The 15,563-nt window shown below is 40.1% G+C and overlaps 1 protein-coding gene across 1 annotated transcript in view; it reads left to right on the top strand.

The window, feature by feature from the left end:
* The window catches only part of HLCS (holocarboxylase synthetase), a 377,157-nt gene that overhangs the window by 114,727 nt on the left and 246,867 nt on the right, over positions 1–15,563 (top strand). Inside the window, exon 6 of the mRNA XM_007945557.2 lies at positions 7,570–7,841. Coding sequence (XP_007943748.2) covers positions 7,570–7,841 — 272 coding nt within the window. The remainder of the gene's footprint in view (positions 1–7,569; positions 7,842–15,563) is intronic.

Raw genomic sequence — 15,563 nt, 5'->3', positions numbered from 1 at the left:
AAGGGAAAGGCTCTCTCTCTCTGTCAGCTCTAGAGGAAGGCCCTTGTCTCTTCTACTTCTGCTTCCTGTTCCTTGGAGATCTTTATGTTTTTTGTCATTGGTCTTACCCCTTCTCTCCTTCTCTCACTTGCTTGTTTAATCTCTTTATATCTCAAAAGAGATTGACTCAAGTTACACCCTACACTCATCCTACCTCATTAACAGAACAAAGAGAACCCACTTGCAAATGAGATTATACCGCAGACGCAGACGTAGAGGTTAGGATTTACAACACATATTTTGGGGCGACATAATCCAATCCATAACAGTATTGAATAAGTTATTTAAAAAATTTTTTATCTCCAGATTTCATTGCTAGTATATAGAAATGTACCTGATTTTCAGTACTAACCTTTTATCCTGCAGCCCTGCTAAACACACTTATCAGTTCTAATATCTTTTTTTTTTTTTTTGTAAATTCCTTTGGATTTTCATGTAGTGTACAACATGTCCCAATGAGAAACAAAGGTGTATTCAACTTTCTTGAGAATGACTAGTATTTCCCTAGTGGTGTGGCTAATTCAAAGGGCCAGTGTTTAATGTGACTATAAAGTTAAGCACTTTGGTTCCACATAAATTGTATTTAATTAATCTGAAATCTTAGAGAAAGGTAATACAAAATTCTTGAGATTTAATGTTAGGAAAATGACATTAATTAAAAGGTTTTTATGAACTTCATTGATGGTGGAATCTGATAACGGTTGTTTTGTTTTCAGCAGGACTAGCTATAGTTGATTTGGATTGAGAGACTTCACATTTCTTTTTGAAGGTTTTAAGTCTATGCCAAGACCATACCTTGTTACTGATGTTAGTTGCTGTTGAGTCACCCCGACTCAGTCACCTTATTTTTGACAGAGCAAAATGCAGCCTGGTCCTGCACCATCCTCACAGTCATCGCTGTTTAAGCCCATTGTTGCAGGCACTGTGTTAATCCACCTAATTATTGGTCTCAGTCTTTTTCACTTACCCACTACTTTAGCTAGCATGAAGTCTTTCTCCAGTGGTTGTCCCTCTTGATGATATGTCCAAAGTAAGCAAGATAAAATCTTGCCATCCTCACTTCTTAGGAGCATTCTGGCTATACTTCCTCCTGCACAGATTTGTTTATTCTTCTGGCAGCCCATAGAATATTCAGTATTCTTTGCCAACATCATAATTCAAAGGCATTAATTCTTCAGTCTTCCTAAGTCATTGTCCAGCTTTTACACACATATGATTGAAAATATCATGGCTTGAGCTAGGCACACCTTTAGTCTTCAAAATGACATCTTTGCTTTTTAACACTTTAAGGAGGTCTTTTGGAGCATATCTGCCCAATGTAATATGTCATTTGATTTCTTGACTGCCACTTCATGGGCATTGATTGTTGATCCAAGTAAAATAAAATCCTTTATCACTTCAGTTTCCAGCACAAAGAGTTAGCCAGGTAGATTTGGGGCAGTATGATATTACTTATGTCAGCCTATTTGCCTTGAGATATATAATCTGAAACATTTTTCTAAAATAGCATTTTCATACTGTCTTAGTTGTCATTGGTAGAGTTAATCATGAGTTCATTCATTTACCCTCATATGTTAGCAGCTACTTCTGCAGTTCACCAGGCATTGCTGTAACTTGAATGCATCTGAGAGGATGTACTATGCACTTTTGGATCAAACAGGTGGTAGTTTCTATATTTCTCACAACTAGAATTTTATTTTCTTCTCTGGGGTAATGATGGGTGGAATGGGGGAGCAGTCTAAGGGCTTCCCACTTGTACTGATTTTTACTTTATGACTTAAAGTTGCATTTGATTGTAGTGAATGTAAATATTTAGAATTATAGATGGTACACAGTTATATTTCTTAAGAGGTTCCAGGTCTCATTTGATGTCTCTTGATGTCTCTTTGTTCTCAGTAATTTACATAGTTCTGAGCAAGTCCTGAAAGTTTATATGAAAGTGATATGCAAAAAAACTATGTGCCTTGCTTTCATCAATTTTAATTTATTTTGCAGATTCTTACATCTCCAAGTATTACTTTTTAAAACAAATAATTTGGAATATGACTTTAGTCATTAGTAGAGATTACAATGATGGTGGAACTCTGAGAAACTTGCATGCAAATAAGAATTAGTGATTAAATTTGGCAAGTCAAGTTGACTCACTTTGCCAAAGGTATACAGGCACTCCCTGGTTAGGAACAAAATTTGTTCCTAACTCTGTCTTTAAGTGAAATTTTTAAGTGAGTTGAAATAGGTGCATATGGTCCTTATTTAACTTTACTTTAGGGTAAGAAAAGGAGCCCTTGTGACATAGTTGGTAAGGCATTTGGTTACTAACCAGAAGGTCAGTGGTTCAAACTTACCAGCTGCTCCACAGGAGGAAGATGAGGCAATCTGCTTCCATAAAGATTTATAGCCTTGGAAACCCAATGGGGGTTGCTGTGAGTTGGAATTGACTTGATGGCAATGGGTTTGGTTTTTGGGTTTTAGTGTAAGAGAAGACTCAAAGCCTTTTTGTGATTTAAAATCTTCATGTGCAGCAAGTGAAGGCAATTTAGATGAAGAATTTGTTGCAAGTAGGGGTTGGTTCAGTCCTTTAAAAGTGAGGGCAAATACACATATCATTGAAGGGCAAGTAGGGTTTGTCCTTAAGTCCCACATTTGTAACCCCAGAGACTTCTTGTATTTGAATGGTTTGAATGAATCTGTCCTTCCTCTTCTCTTTGCACTGTGGTTCTGTGTTTGAGGCACAGTGGTTTCTCCATAGGTATTTCTTAAATGAGTGACATATTGTCAGCCAACTCGAATACTTCTCTCAATTTCATCCTGGTTTTATTGACTTTGAATGAGGTATTCACGTTACCTACATCTGATTGAATAATTACTGAGCTCTCCGAGTTTATGAAAACTGAGGTTAGTTGAGAAATGTTTGTTTTCCAAATCACTTTACCTCTCTGTTTTTGTGGTCGAACCTATCTTTGAGGTCAGTGGTGGTCAGTGGTGGAATTCTTGCCTTCCATATGGGAGACCTAGATTTAACTCCCAGCCAGTGATCCTCATGTGCAGCCATCACTTACCCGTCAGTGGAAGCTTGCATGTTGCTAGGATGCTGAACGTGTGTCAGCATTGCTTCCACACTGAGATGTATTTAGGAAGAAAGGCCCAGTAATCTACTTCTGAAAATCAGCCAGTGAAAACCCTGTGGATCACAATGGTCTCATCCACAGCTGGTCATGAGGACAGTGCAGGACCGAACAGCGTTTCATTCCATGGTGCATGGAGTTGCATGAGTAGGTGACTGACTTGTCCTCACTAACAAAGTATCACTGGAACTGCTCTCAGCAGATGTCCATCCTCTTCTTACTGCCCTGTTGGTCATCTTCCTGACTTTTTGCTTCCTGCAAAACTGCACCCACAACTTCTAGAACCTTCTCCCTGCCCCTATGCCTGGTTTTCTCTTGCCTCTTCAGGAGTCTCCTTTGCAGGCTTTTCCTCATTTCCCAACATCTAAGCACTGGCCCCTTTGAGCTCTTGTATCTATAGTCACTCCTTAGTGTATCTCTTCTAGTCAAGTTGATTGCAATTCATGGTGACCCCATGTGTGTTAGAACTGTATACTCTATAGGGTTTCCAATGGCTAGTTTTTCAGAAGGAGATTGCCAAGCCTTGCTTCCAGCTGCTTGAACTGCCAGTGTTTATGTTAGCACTTGAGCCTGTTAACTATTTGTACCATATAGGGACTCCTGTTACAGTCTAATATCCTCTATATTGTACTTACTAATTTTATTTATTTCCTGACTTCTATGCTAGAGTATAAACCCTTTGAGGATAGAGACTTCGGTCCCTTTTGTTCACTGCTGAAATCACTAAGCCTACAAGAATGCTTGTTGAATGAATGAATGAATAGGCTGCTGGTATATTTTAGTTGAATTTATTATTTTTTAATAATAGCTAATACTTTTTTTTATCATTTTGTGTTTTTCTCTCTGCTTGCTATTAAGAAAATTTTCAAACATGGAGAAGTATAGAGAGAATAGTATAACAGAAATTGCTCTGGTGGTTTGTTTTTTGTGTACATGTATGTGTGTGTGTGTGTATATGTATGTGTATATATATGTATGTATGTATGTATGTATGTATATGTATATACCCACTACCATTGAGTTGCTTCTGACTCATAGCAACCCCCATTGGGTTTCCTAGGTGGTAAATCTTTACAGAAGTAGTTTGCCTCATCTTCTTCCCACAGAGCAGCTGGTGGATTTGAACTGCTGACTTTCTAGTTAGCAGCCTTATTTAGTGCACCAGAGCTGCATATATATATATATATATATCTAAAAATTAAGGACTTTTTCCTATATTGCCACAATACTATTCCATTAGCAAACTAACAGTGATTCCTTCTTGCTATCTAATACATACTATCCATATTCAAATTTTCCTGTCTAAAATATTTTTCCCCAGCTGATTTGTTCAAATAGAATCCAATAAAGAATACTGAGTGTATTTGATTATGTTTCTTAAGTCATTTCTAATCTAGACCAAGGCTCCTCCTCTTACCTCCTGCCTGCCCCCCCCCCTTTTTTTTTTCTTTTTCCATGTTGCTAACTTGTGAAAGAGCTGGCCCAGCTCTCTTCTGTTCTTTGTATTTTCTGCAAATTCAAAAAGAGCTTTAAAGATTGATCAGTTGGATTTAGTTGAATTTAATTTCATCTTTAAAAGCTGTCCTTTGTACCCATGGGGAGTTTTGGGACGTGCTACTGACGTTAACAGGAGGGTTTTCCTTCTTGAAAGGCCAATTATTTGCAGAAGATGGCTTAAACACTGAATCTGTGTTTAGTGTGGCAACATATTTTAAGATGTTTTATGAGGCCTCCTCAGAATATTGACTCCCCCAGAGCCTCCAGTTCCCTTGTGACCCATCTTAGAGGAAGGTCTTTGGGATCTCTGGGTATATGGTAGAAGTTGCAGCTCCCAGAGGCTCTAAGACTCCTTTGGATTTGGAAGAGGGAGCTGTGCATATAGGGGATAGGGGCATGTCCCTTCTCAGTTCTGCCTTCCAATCCTCACTGGACCTATATTTGGGGTAAACAGAAAGCAGTCTTTGGGTACCTTGTTTTCCCTGAATGTGAATGTGTTTCTCTCTTATCAGTGACCAGCAATTACCAGTCAGTGGCCTGCATAATTCACCATGTCCTGACTTTATAAAAGGAAGTGGAGGTCCTAGCGTAGTGCCTAAGGCACTGGACTGCTAACCAGAGGGCTGGCAGTTCAAACCCACCAGCCACTCCTTGGAAGGGAGATGGGGCAATCTACTTCCATAGTGTTACTGCCTTGGAAACCCAAGGAGGGGTTGCTGTGAGTCAGGTCTGACTCAACAGCACATAACAACAACAACAACAAGATTATCTTAGTGCTTTGTGTTCTGTGACTTCTTCACCTAAATGCCTGCCCCTCTAGATAGGATAATGAATTTCCTTGTGGAGCTAAAGTATAAAGATACAAAGGTTTCTATAAAATGCACAGGAGACTAGAGAATTACTAATGAACTCTAGGACTGAATAGGTCTTTTGAGAATTGAGGGTATAATGTAGAATTGTTGCTGTTGTTAGCTACTGTTGAGTCAATCCTCAACTCTTGGTGACACCACATATGGTGGAATCTGACTATTGTGATCTGTAGGAGCTCTGGTAGCCTAGTGCCTAAGGCACTTGACTGCTCACCAGAAGGCTGGCGGTTCAAATACATCAGCCACTCCTTGGAAGGAAGATGGGGCAATCTACTTCCATAGTGATACTGCCTCGGAAACCCAAGGAGGGGTCGCTATGAGTCGGCTCCGACTTGACAGCACATAACAACAGCAACAACAACAGATTTGTCATTGGCTGATATTCAGAAGCAGATCTCCAGGCCTTTCTGCCTAGTGTGTCTCAGTCTAGAAGGGCTGCTGAAACCTTTCAGCATCATAGCAACATACAAGCTTCCACTGACAGATAGGTGGTAGCTGTGCATGAAGTGTGTTGGAATTGAACCTGGATCTCCCACATGAAAAGTGAGAGTTCTACCACCCCACCATCACTGCCCCTAATATAAAAACAAAACACACTGCTGTTGAGTCGAACCCAAATCATAGCGACCCCTCCTTGGGTTTCCGAGGCGGTGTCACTACAGAAGTAGATTGCCCCATCTTCCTTTCAAGGAGTGACTGGTGGGTTTGAACCACCAGGCTGCTGGTTAGCCGTCACATGCCTTAGGCACTATGCCACCAGAGCTCCCGCCCCCTAATATCGGATAGACCATATAATAATGAGCTATAATTATTTCCTTGAGACCTTGCTGGTGCAGTGGTTAAGCACTCAGCTGCTAACTGAAAGGTGAGCATTTAGAGCCCACCAGCTATCCCTGGGATAAAGACCTGGGAGTCTGCTTCTATAAAGATTACAGTTTTAAGAGACCCTGTCAGGCAATTCTGCTCTGCCCTATAGGATCTCTATGAGTCAGGATCTACTCAATGGCAATGGGTTTCCGGACCAATAAGCAGCATCACGATAAATGGAGAAAAGATAGAAGTTGTCAAAGATTTCATATTGCTTGGGTCCACAATCAACACCCATGGAAGCAGCAGTCAAGAAATCAGATGACTTATTATTGCACTGGGCAAATCTGCTACAAAAGACCTCTTTAAAATGCTAAAGAGCAAAGATGTCTCTTTGAAAACTAAGGTGTGCCTAACCAAGCCATGGTATTTTCAGTCGCCTCATATGGATGTGAAAGCTGGACAATGAATAAGGAAGACCAAAGAAGAGTTAATGTTTTTGAATTGTGGTGTTGGAGAATAATACTGAAAGTACCGTGGCCTGCCAGAAGAACTAACAAGTCTGTCCTGGAAGAAGTACAGCTGGAATGCTACTTGGAAGTGAGAATGACCAGACTTCATCTAACCTACATTGGTCATGTTATCAGAAGGGACCATTCCCTGGAGAAGGATATCATGCTTGGTAAAGTGGAGGGTCAATGAAAGAGGGGAAGGCCCTCAATGAGGTGGATTAAAACAGTGGCTGCAACTATGGGCTCAGGTATAGCAAGGATTGTGAGGCTGGCACAGGACCGGGCAGTGTTTTGTTCTATTGTATATAGGGTCGCTAAGAGTCGGAGCTGACTCAATGATAGCTAACAATAACAATATTTCCTTATATTTTGGTTTCTGAACAGTTTAATAGTATGTTGTTCTTGTTGTTATTTGCCATCGAGCCGGCCCCGACTCATAGCAACCCCTCCTTGGGTTTCCGAGGCAGTATCACTACGGAAGTAGGATTGCCCAACCTTCCTTCCGAGGAGTGGCTGGTGAGTTAATAGTATAAGCATACTTAATAGATCTGTTATCATATTTTATAGTAGTTTTACACGTCTGGGAATATATTTATCTAACATTTATTTTTTGTGAATTAGGAAGTACTAGTAGTACCAAAATGGCATTTTAAGGAAGAACTGCCATCATGTAATATAATGCCAAATTATAACCTTTCCATTTCTTCCTTTATGACACAGGAAGCATGGGATCCTCTTATGCAGTGGCTGGGAAAACATGTGAATCCTGAAGGAGTAATAAAATCCAGCAAGCTTTCCCTGAAGTTTGTTTCATCCTACACATCTGACATGGAAATAACCCCATCTTCTGTTCCTGTTGTTACTGATTCGATGGGCTTCTCATCAGAAAATTTTAACTTAGAGATCTATCGGCAAAATCTGCAGACAGAGCAACTTGGAAAAATCATTCTGTTTGCTGAAGTGGCACCCACCACAATGAGCCTGCTGGATGGGTAAGTTCTGATCAGATCTTGTTTACCTACTCAGAGGAAACCTGTTATGGTGATTATTTCCTCTAACCAGTGGTGGTGGAGCAAGGATAGTTACATTTTAATAAACCTACCAGCAAGATAGGAGCTCTAGTAGTCCTAAGACACTTGACTGCTAACCAGAAGGCTGGCGGTTCAAACCCACCAGCCACTTCTTGGAAGGAAAATTGGCTAATCTACTTCCATAGTGATATCGCCTTGGAAACCGAAGGAGGGGTTGTTATGAGTCGGGTCCAACTCAATGGCACATAACAACAACAACACACTAGCAAGATGAGGTAGAACCCCTGTTCTAGAAGTGTTAAAATGTGGGAAGAAGTTAAATACGGTCCCTTTGGTCTAATAAGAATTGGCTTTTGAGAAATGAGAAGTTTTTGTATTTTGGGACTGTCTTTATTTAATCAGGCCTTTCAAAATATTCTTGGAAAAAGAACTTATGGAAAAAATGTTCAATTTTTTAAACATTTATTTAATGTTTAAAATATATTTGATATTATTGCTCAAAAATAGGTTGTTGTGTTACTTTTGTGTTGTTGGAACCAGTTTAGTTTAAGATGTTTTGCAGGGGCTTTAGGATAGCAAAAGAGAATGACATGTAAGCTGTGTAAAATGGAAATAAATGAGAGTTTTTGTACTCTGAAAACCTGTCTTATTATGTTCCCACCCCACACATTTTTTTAAGCACTCTGTAATCCTGTTTGGATATTTGAAATTTACTCTTTTTGAAAGTTTTCTTTTTCAGTCCTTCTGTTTCATGAGCTGTGATTGAACGTTGAAAAATTAAAACAGGTGAAAAGAACATTTTCACCCCCACATTAATCAATATCAATAAAAAAGCTCAAGTAGTTTAAGAGGTAGAATTATGGAGGGAATGAAAAAAAAAGAGCATCTTCCCTCAACATGGGACCAAAATTTAAGGAACAAAGGCCTCAAAAGTAATTGGAACCATAGTTTCTGAGATGAAATTTTCAACCTTGGGACTGCACATTTGGACAGATGTGTAATTCACCATATGGACATATTTTAGTCTCTCTCCTTAATAATAATATCTGGGATCTGATAGTGTGTTGATATAAAAGGAGAAGATAACGTTAGCATTGTACTGACACTCATATCAAAGTAATTGAAATGGCAGTTTTAGTATATGAATAGTGTGTAGAGAAAGCATTCCTGGCAGATAATTGGCAGAGTGGGGGAGGTGAAGAAGGAAGGGGAATATGAGCTTGTTAATTAAAAATTCTTCTTTTCTGAGTAAATCTGGGTTATCAGAGGTACTTTTTCTTTCAATGTTCCCTGCCTCCACTTTCTCCCTCTCTCTCTCAATACCCAGTGTAGAAGAAAAACACCCCATTTTTGCACAGGCAGTCTTTATTGCTTGTTACCAACCCTGTGATAGTCTTTCGTTCCTCAAGTGACTACTCTACCATACTGAAGGGGTGGTTTTGTTATTATTGTTAGTTTCAGTCCAGTCAGTCTGCTCTAACTCATGGTGACCCTTATGTATAACAGATAGAAATGTTGCGTGGTCTGGCGCCATGCTCAGGATTGAATGAAGGATTAACCCATGATAATTACAAATAAATAAAAAATCAGACATATTTAACAAAAGATTTTGGGATGTGACATTCAGATAGAAAAATACCTGGACTTTCAGCCATTTTGTTGTACCTGTGGACAGTTGTGAAAAGTATTGTTATGCTGGGACAGTCACTGTGTCTGTTGTGGACAGTGTGTTACCAAGAGGGCAGCAAACACCTCTATAAGGGGGCACTGAAGTGCCTGTGTGTGATCAGATGGCTGGGTTTCATTATACCCTGGTGAAGCGTGTGCTTTAGGATGAAAAAACAATGTCATGTAAAAGTCTGCACTAGTATTCTTGAATAGCAATAAGGGTATATTTCTTTACTTTTTTTCTTTCTTTTTTTAATATTGAACTTTTATTTTTTTATATTGAAGTTTTTTGTTTAAGAAAAATTCTATGTTAAACAGCTTGAGTCTGTAAAAGCATATGACAGGCATTGAATCTGAGTAGCTGAGCTTGTCCTGGCCCTTCTGTAAGATGAAAAGTTTTAATTTTTACAAAAGATAAAAATATTTTAGCTTTTCCCAAGCTGTCTGATCTCTGCAGAACATAGAGAAGTCTCTCTGATTATTAATTTTTCCCCATAGCGCTAGGCACAGAGAAAGTGCTGGATAAATGGTTGTTGCTCACTGCAACTCACTATAGATGTATCCACTGTTCCCGTTGATTCCTTTTTAAACTGAAGTAAGATTACTTGCAAAAGAGGAGTAAGTCAGTGAGCCCATGAGAGGTTCCTGGGGGACTGCAGCCTCTTTGAGAAGGAACTCGAAGAGGTCACCTTGGGGCCTAAAGGAACTGAAATTATTCACCAAAGGTCTACAAGAAATATATGAAATATATATTATTATTATTTCATATAATTAATATATGACTTTTTTTCCGAAAAATAAAACAAACCAAACTCACTGCTGTGGAGTCAACTCTAACTCATAGCAACCCCATCTTGTGTTTCTGAGGTGGTATATCTATGGAAGTAGATTGCCCAATCTTCCTTCCAAGGAGTGGCTGGTGGATTTGAACCTCCAGCCTTCTGGTTAGCAGTCAGATGCTTTAGGCACTACACCACCAGAGCTCCCTTTCTAAGAAATAAGACCAAAAATATTCCTAAAACTAATATTGCACTTAATCCTCTATGAGCAGTCTTTGTGGAAACACACACTTTTATTGTGGCAATAATGAAACAGAAGCTCTGGTAGCATAGTGCCTGAGGCACTTGACTGCTAACCAGAAGGCTGGTGATCTTCTCTTCTAAGGAGCATTCTGGTTATATTTCTATATATTCTATATATTTCTATATCTATAACCATATGATATTTATATTTGTTCATTCTCTGGAAGTCCATGGTATATTTAATATTCTTCACCAACACTACAATTTGAATGCATCCATTCTTCTGTCTTCCTTTTACATTGTCTAAGTTTCCCATGCATAAGAGGTGATTGAAAAAAAACATGGCTTGGGTCAGGGGCACCTTTGTCCTCAAAGTGACATCCTTACTTTGAGAGGTAATTTTATCCCTGCTCCAATCACTTTCTCGGATATGTGTTTCTGACCATGAAATGGCTTTTTCACCTGACTGTCTGTATAACATCTTCTGGATGCTGTACTTTGTGCATTGATCTAAAGGCTTTGATTTTCTGTCTGATCTGCTTTCTGCTAGGTTTCCCACTGGGGCCAGTTAGCTCAGTGGATATGGGTTCGATACTGTGTCTGGACCACAGAGTTTACTGTTATCTCATGGTCGCGTCCTATAGTTGCAGACCCAGGAAACCATTTGCATAGGTGAGCTCTTGGTAGTGGGGTGTTTGACAGGGGTGTGTGTATGGGCCCCTGCAGATCTATTGCCAGTCTGGAAAAGCATCTCCAGTGGTGTGGTTGGGAGCACTGCATGTTCTGCTTAATCTTGCAGTAGGCAATGATTGAACCTCTACTGAGGGGATACTGAGTCATTGTGATATTTTTAGAATAATCTTTTATTTGAATTATAATGTCTTTTCTGATTGACTTATACCAAGTTTATCTTAGATATTGAAATGATTTAGGTGTGAAGTCACAGTGTGTGGTGAACCAGATAAACACAAACTTATTTATACTTATTTCCTTTGCATTTAAACAACAACAACAACAAAACTCACTGCCATCAAGTTGATTCCAACTCATAGCAATTCCTCCTTAGGTTTCCAAGGCAGTATCTCTAGAGAAGTAGATTGCCCAGTCTTCCTTCAGAGGAGTGGCTGGTGGTTCAAAACCACCAGCCTTCTGGTTAACAGTTAAATGCCTTAGGCACTATGCCACCAGAGCTCCTTTGCATTTTAGTACACCCTAAATAAGCTCCACCAAAGCTTGGCTGTTTATTTGTTAGGAATAATTTCTATTTCCTTATTAAATACATTTATATATTATTGCTTTTATTGCTTGTTGCTGTCAAGCTGATTCCAACTCGTGCACCCTGATGTGTGTCAGAGTAGAACTTTACTCCATAAGGTTTTCAAGGCTCTGACCTTTTGGAAACAGATCATCAGGTCTGTCTTTTGAGGTGCCTCTGGGTGGGTTTCAACTGCCGTCCTTTCACCTAGTAGTTGAGCACTTAACCATTTGTACCATCCAGGGACTCCCAAGTTTATATATTAAATAAGCTTATTTCTTTACTATTGTTTAAGTCCCTTGATTTCCTAGACTTAATTTTGACTTCATCAATGTATGGAATAAGCATTTATGTAGTGCCTGCTGTATGCCAGGCACTGTGGTAGGCACTGGAGACATAACAATGGATAAGGTGCTATCTTTGCTTTAAGATGCACTTGAAGATGCAGTTCCCAGTGCACATTATAGTTCATAAAGCTCTTTATACCATTTTTGGTCTGAGCACTGGGAGATCAGGCAGGATAAAAGAAGTGGGTGCAGTAGGTAACTTGATGCAGTGAGAGAGGTAGCAAGTCTTCTCTTGTACCATTAGTGTGTGTTAGACCAACTCTATGTTTGATGTTGTAAAGTTCACAGTCTAGTAGGGAAAGTACTAGAACTGAAGATTTTATGACCACCTAGCTGAGGGACCTTGCAATGTCACCTCTCTGGGACTTGCTTTGTTCAGCTGTCAGATCAGGGACATTGAAACATGAGGTACTCCTCAGGCACCTTCAACACTAAACTCCTTTGATACAGTGATTCTTACCTGTCTGAGTCATCTAAGTGCTGCTATACCACAAGTGGGTGGCTTTAATAACCAACGTTATTTTCTCATAGTTTAGGAGGCTAGAAGACTGAATTCAGGATACTTGTTCTTGGGGAAGGCTTTCTGTCTTTGTTGGCTCTAGAGGAAGGTCCTTATGTCTTTTCAACTTTGTTCCTGGGTGATCTTCATTTGGCTTATCTCTCTTCTTCCATCTTTGTTTGCTCACTTGCTTGTTCAATCTCTCTTTCTCTTTTTTTCAGTTGCACTTTTATATTTCTTTTTTTAAAAAATTTTATTGTGATTTAGGTGAATGCTTACAGAGCAAATTCACTTTCTATACAGCAGCTCACATATACTTTGTCTCATGACGTTGACTGCGATTTCCCACAATGCAATAGCACCCTCTCATTTCCTCCCCATGGTTACCTCTTCCCTGTGTCCTTCCCTCCCATGCACTCCTGCCCCCTGAGCTGTCTCCCTCTTATACAGCCTTTCTATTCTCCCATGATTGATCTCTCCAAGGAATGTATCTACCTAATGTAAATGTTCAACTCATATGAATGTTTTTGTTTGGCTGGAAGCCACAGGAGTGGGTTCAATTCCAGACCTGAAGGAGCTAGGGGCCATAGTCTCAGTGATTCCACCAGGCTTTATCAGATTAGCAAACCTGGTCCCCCCCTCCCTTTTTTTTTTTTTTTAAGATTTTGTTCCACATTGTTCTCCCACTGTATCCAGGACCTCCTACACAGATCCCCCTCTGAGAGGTTGACAGTGGTAGGCGGGCACCATCTAGTTCTTCTGGTCTCACAGTCTTATAGGCTGAGGATCGCATGGTGTACCAGTTACTTGGACTAATTGTTTCCATGAATCTTTGGTTTTTTTTTTTTTCATTCTTCTTTGCTCTTGATGAGGAGAGACCCATCGTAGCATCTGTATGGCCGTTTGCTAGCTTTTAAGATCCCAGTCACTACTTGCCAAAGTAGGATGTGGAACAGTGTTTTTGTGTAGTATGTTATACGGATTGAGCTTGATGTTTCCTGTGACTGTGGTCCTGAGCCCACAGGTCCAGCTACTCGCTCCCTCTGGGCATCTGGCTGTGGCCAAGAAGTGACTACAACCTTGTCCCTTATCAGCTCTACTGTATACCTGGGAATTTTTACAGAACATACAAATGCACTTGTAGAAACGTTGTCTGCCAACCCTATTCATGGTCTTAAGCACACTCCCCCCTGCATAGTCATACCTAATTGTTCAGCCTGTGTACCCATCTATCTACCTATAGATCAGTGTTTGCCTTCACAGACAACACAGCACTGTATGTGCAAAAGGGTTCATCTTTGTTATCTGTACCTCCCATGCACCTCTCTGTGTCTTCTTCTTCCTCAGTGCCACCATATTGATCACTCGCATTTGGTACATTGCTTTTTCTTCACTCAAATCAATATTTTTCTCTACCTATCTAACAGCGTTCACTCCCCACCCCTCCCACCCCTGGTAACCAACAAAGAAAATTTCCTTCCATATATAAACCTTTCCTTGACTTTTTACAGTAACAGACTAATACAGTATTTGTCCTTCTTTGATTGACTTATTTCACTCAGCATAATGTCCTCCAAGGATCTCTTGGTAGCATAATGCCTAAGGCATTTGACTGTTAACCAGAAGGCTGGCGGTTCAAACCCATCAGCCACTCCTCAGAAGGAAGGTTGGGCAATCAATTTCCATAGTGATACTGCCTTGGCAACCCAACGAGGGGTCGCTAGGAGTCGGATCTGTCTCGACAGCACATAACAACAACAACAGCAACAATATTGTTATTGTGATTTGCTCTCAAGTCAATTCTGACTCATAGTGACCCATGTGACAGAGTAGAGCTACCCCATAGGGTTTTCTAGGCTAGCTATAATCTTCATGGAAGCAGATCACTAGGTCTTCTCTGGAGCTTCTGGGTGGGTTTGAACCACCAACCTTCTGGATCATAGCTGAGTGCTTAACTGTTGCACCCTCAGGGCTAGCTAACATTCATTGAAAACTTTTCTCTTCCAGGCACTGCTTTTAAGTGCTTTACACTTAAAGTCTACTGATTTTATACATTTTTAGTGTTTCAGTGTCATTACTGGAAACAAAATCAAAGCTCATGTTATACAGTGAATAGAATGCTAGGTAACAGGATTTACTGTATGTGGAATTGTTCTGTTTCTGAAGGTTAATAATAGTTTGGTACTTTTATATCAGTGAACCAACAGATGAAACAGAGCAAGTAGAATTTTTAAAATTGTGGACTGGGTTCACTCCATGCTTACTTTTTCCTGGTATACATCATTTCTGTATACTACCACCATGGAGTGGCTCTTTCTAATGGGCTAGACCAAACCAAAAACCAAACCTACTGCCATCAAGTTGATTCTGACTCATAGTGACCACCATTGGGTTAGAGATTAAATAAATAAATTACTGTTCAGTTGACACCAACTCATGGTTGTGTCAGAGTAGAGCTGTGTTCCATAGGGTGGCTGATTTTTCAGAAGTAAGTTGCCAGCCTTTTCTTCCGAGATGCCTCTGGGTAGACTCAGAAGGACTTTAGCCTTTTGCTTAGCAGCCAAGCATGCTAACTGTTCACATCACCCAGGGACTCCAGTAGGCTAGAGTAGAGGTGAAAAAGAGTTGAAGGCCCCCAAGCAGTACACCAGTGCCTGCCAGAATTATTGTTGTAGGGAAAATAATTATTCTACTTATAACACTAGTTTGGGAGCTCTGGTAGCATAGTGGCTAAGGCACTTGACTGCTAACCAGAAGGCTGGCGGTTCAAACCCACCAGCCACTCCTCGGAAGGAAGGTCAGGCAATCCTACTTCCGTAGTGATACTGCCTCGGAAACCCAAGGAGGGGTCACTATGAGTCAGGGCTGACTTGACGGCACATAACAACAACA

The sequence above is a fragment of the Orycteropus afer genome, unplaced genomic scaffold (assembly GCF_000298275.1).
Source record: "Orycteropus afer afer isolate SDZICR_OR568_19922 unplaced genomic scaffold, OryAfe1.0 scaffold00137, whole genome shotgun sequence".
Lineage (NCBI taxonomy): Eukaryota > Metazoa > Chordata > Mammalia > Tubulidentata > Orycteropodidae > Orycteropus > Orycteropus afer.
The sequence above is the reverse complement of the archived record's forward strand: the minus strand, read 5'-3'. Positions and strand labels throughout refer to the sequence as shown.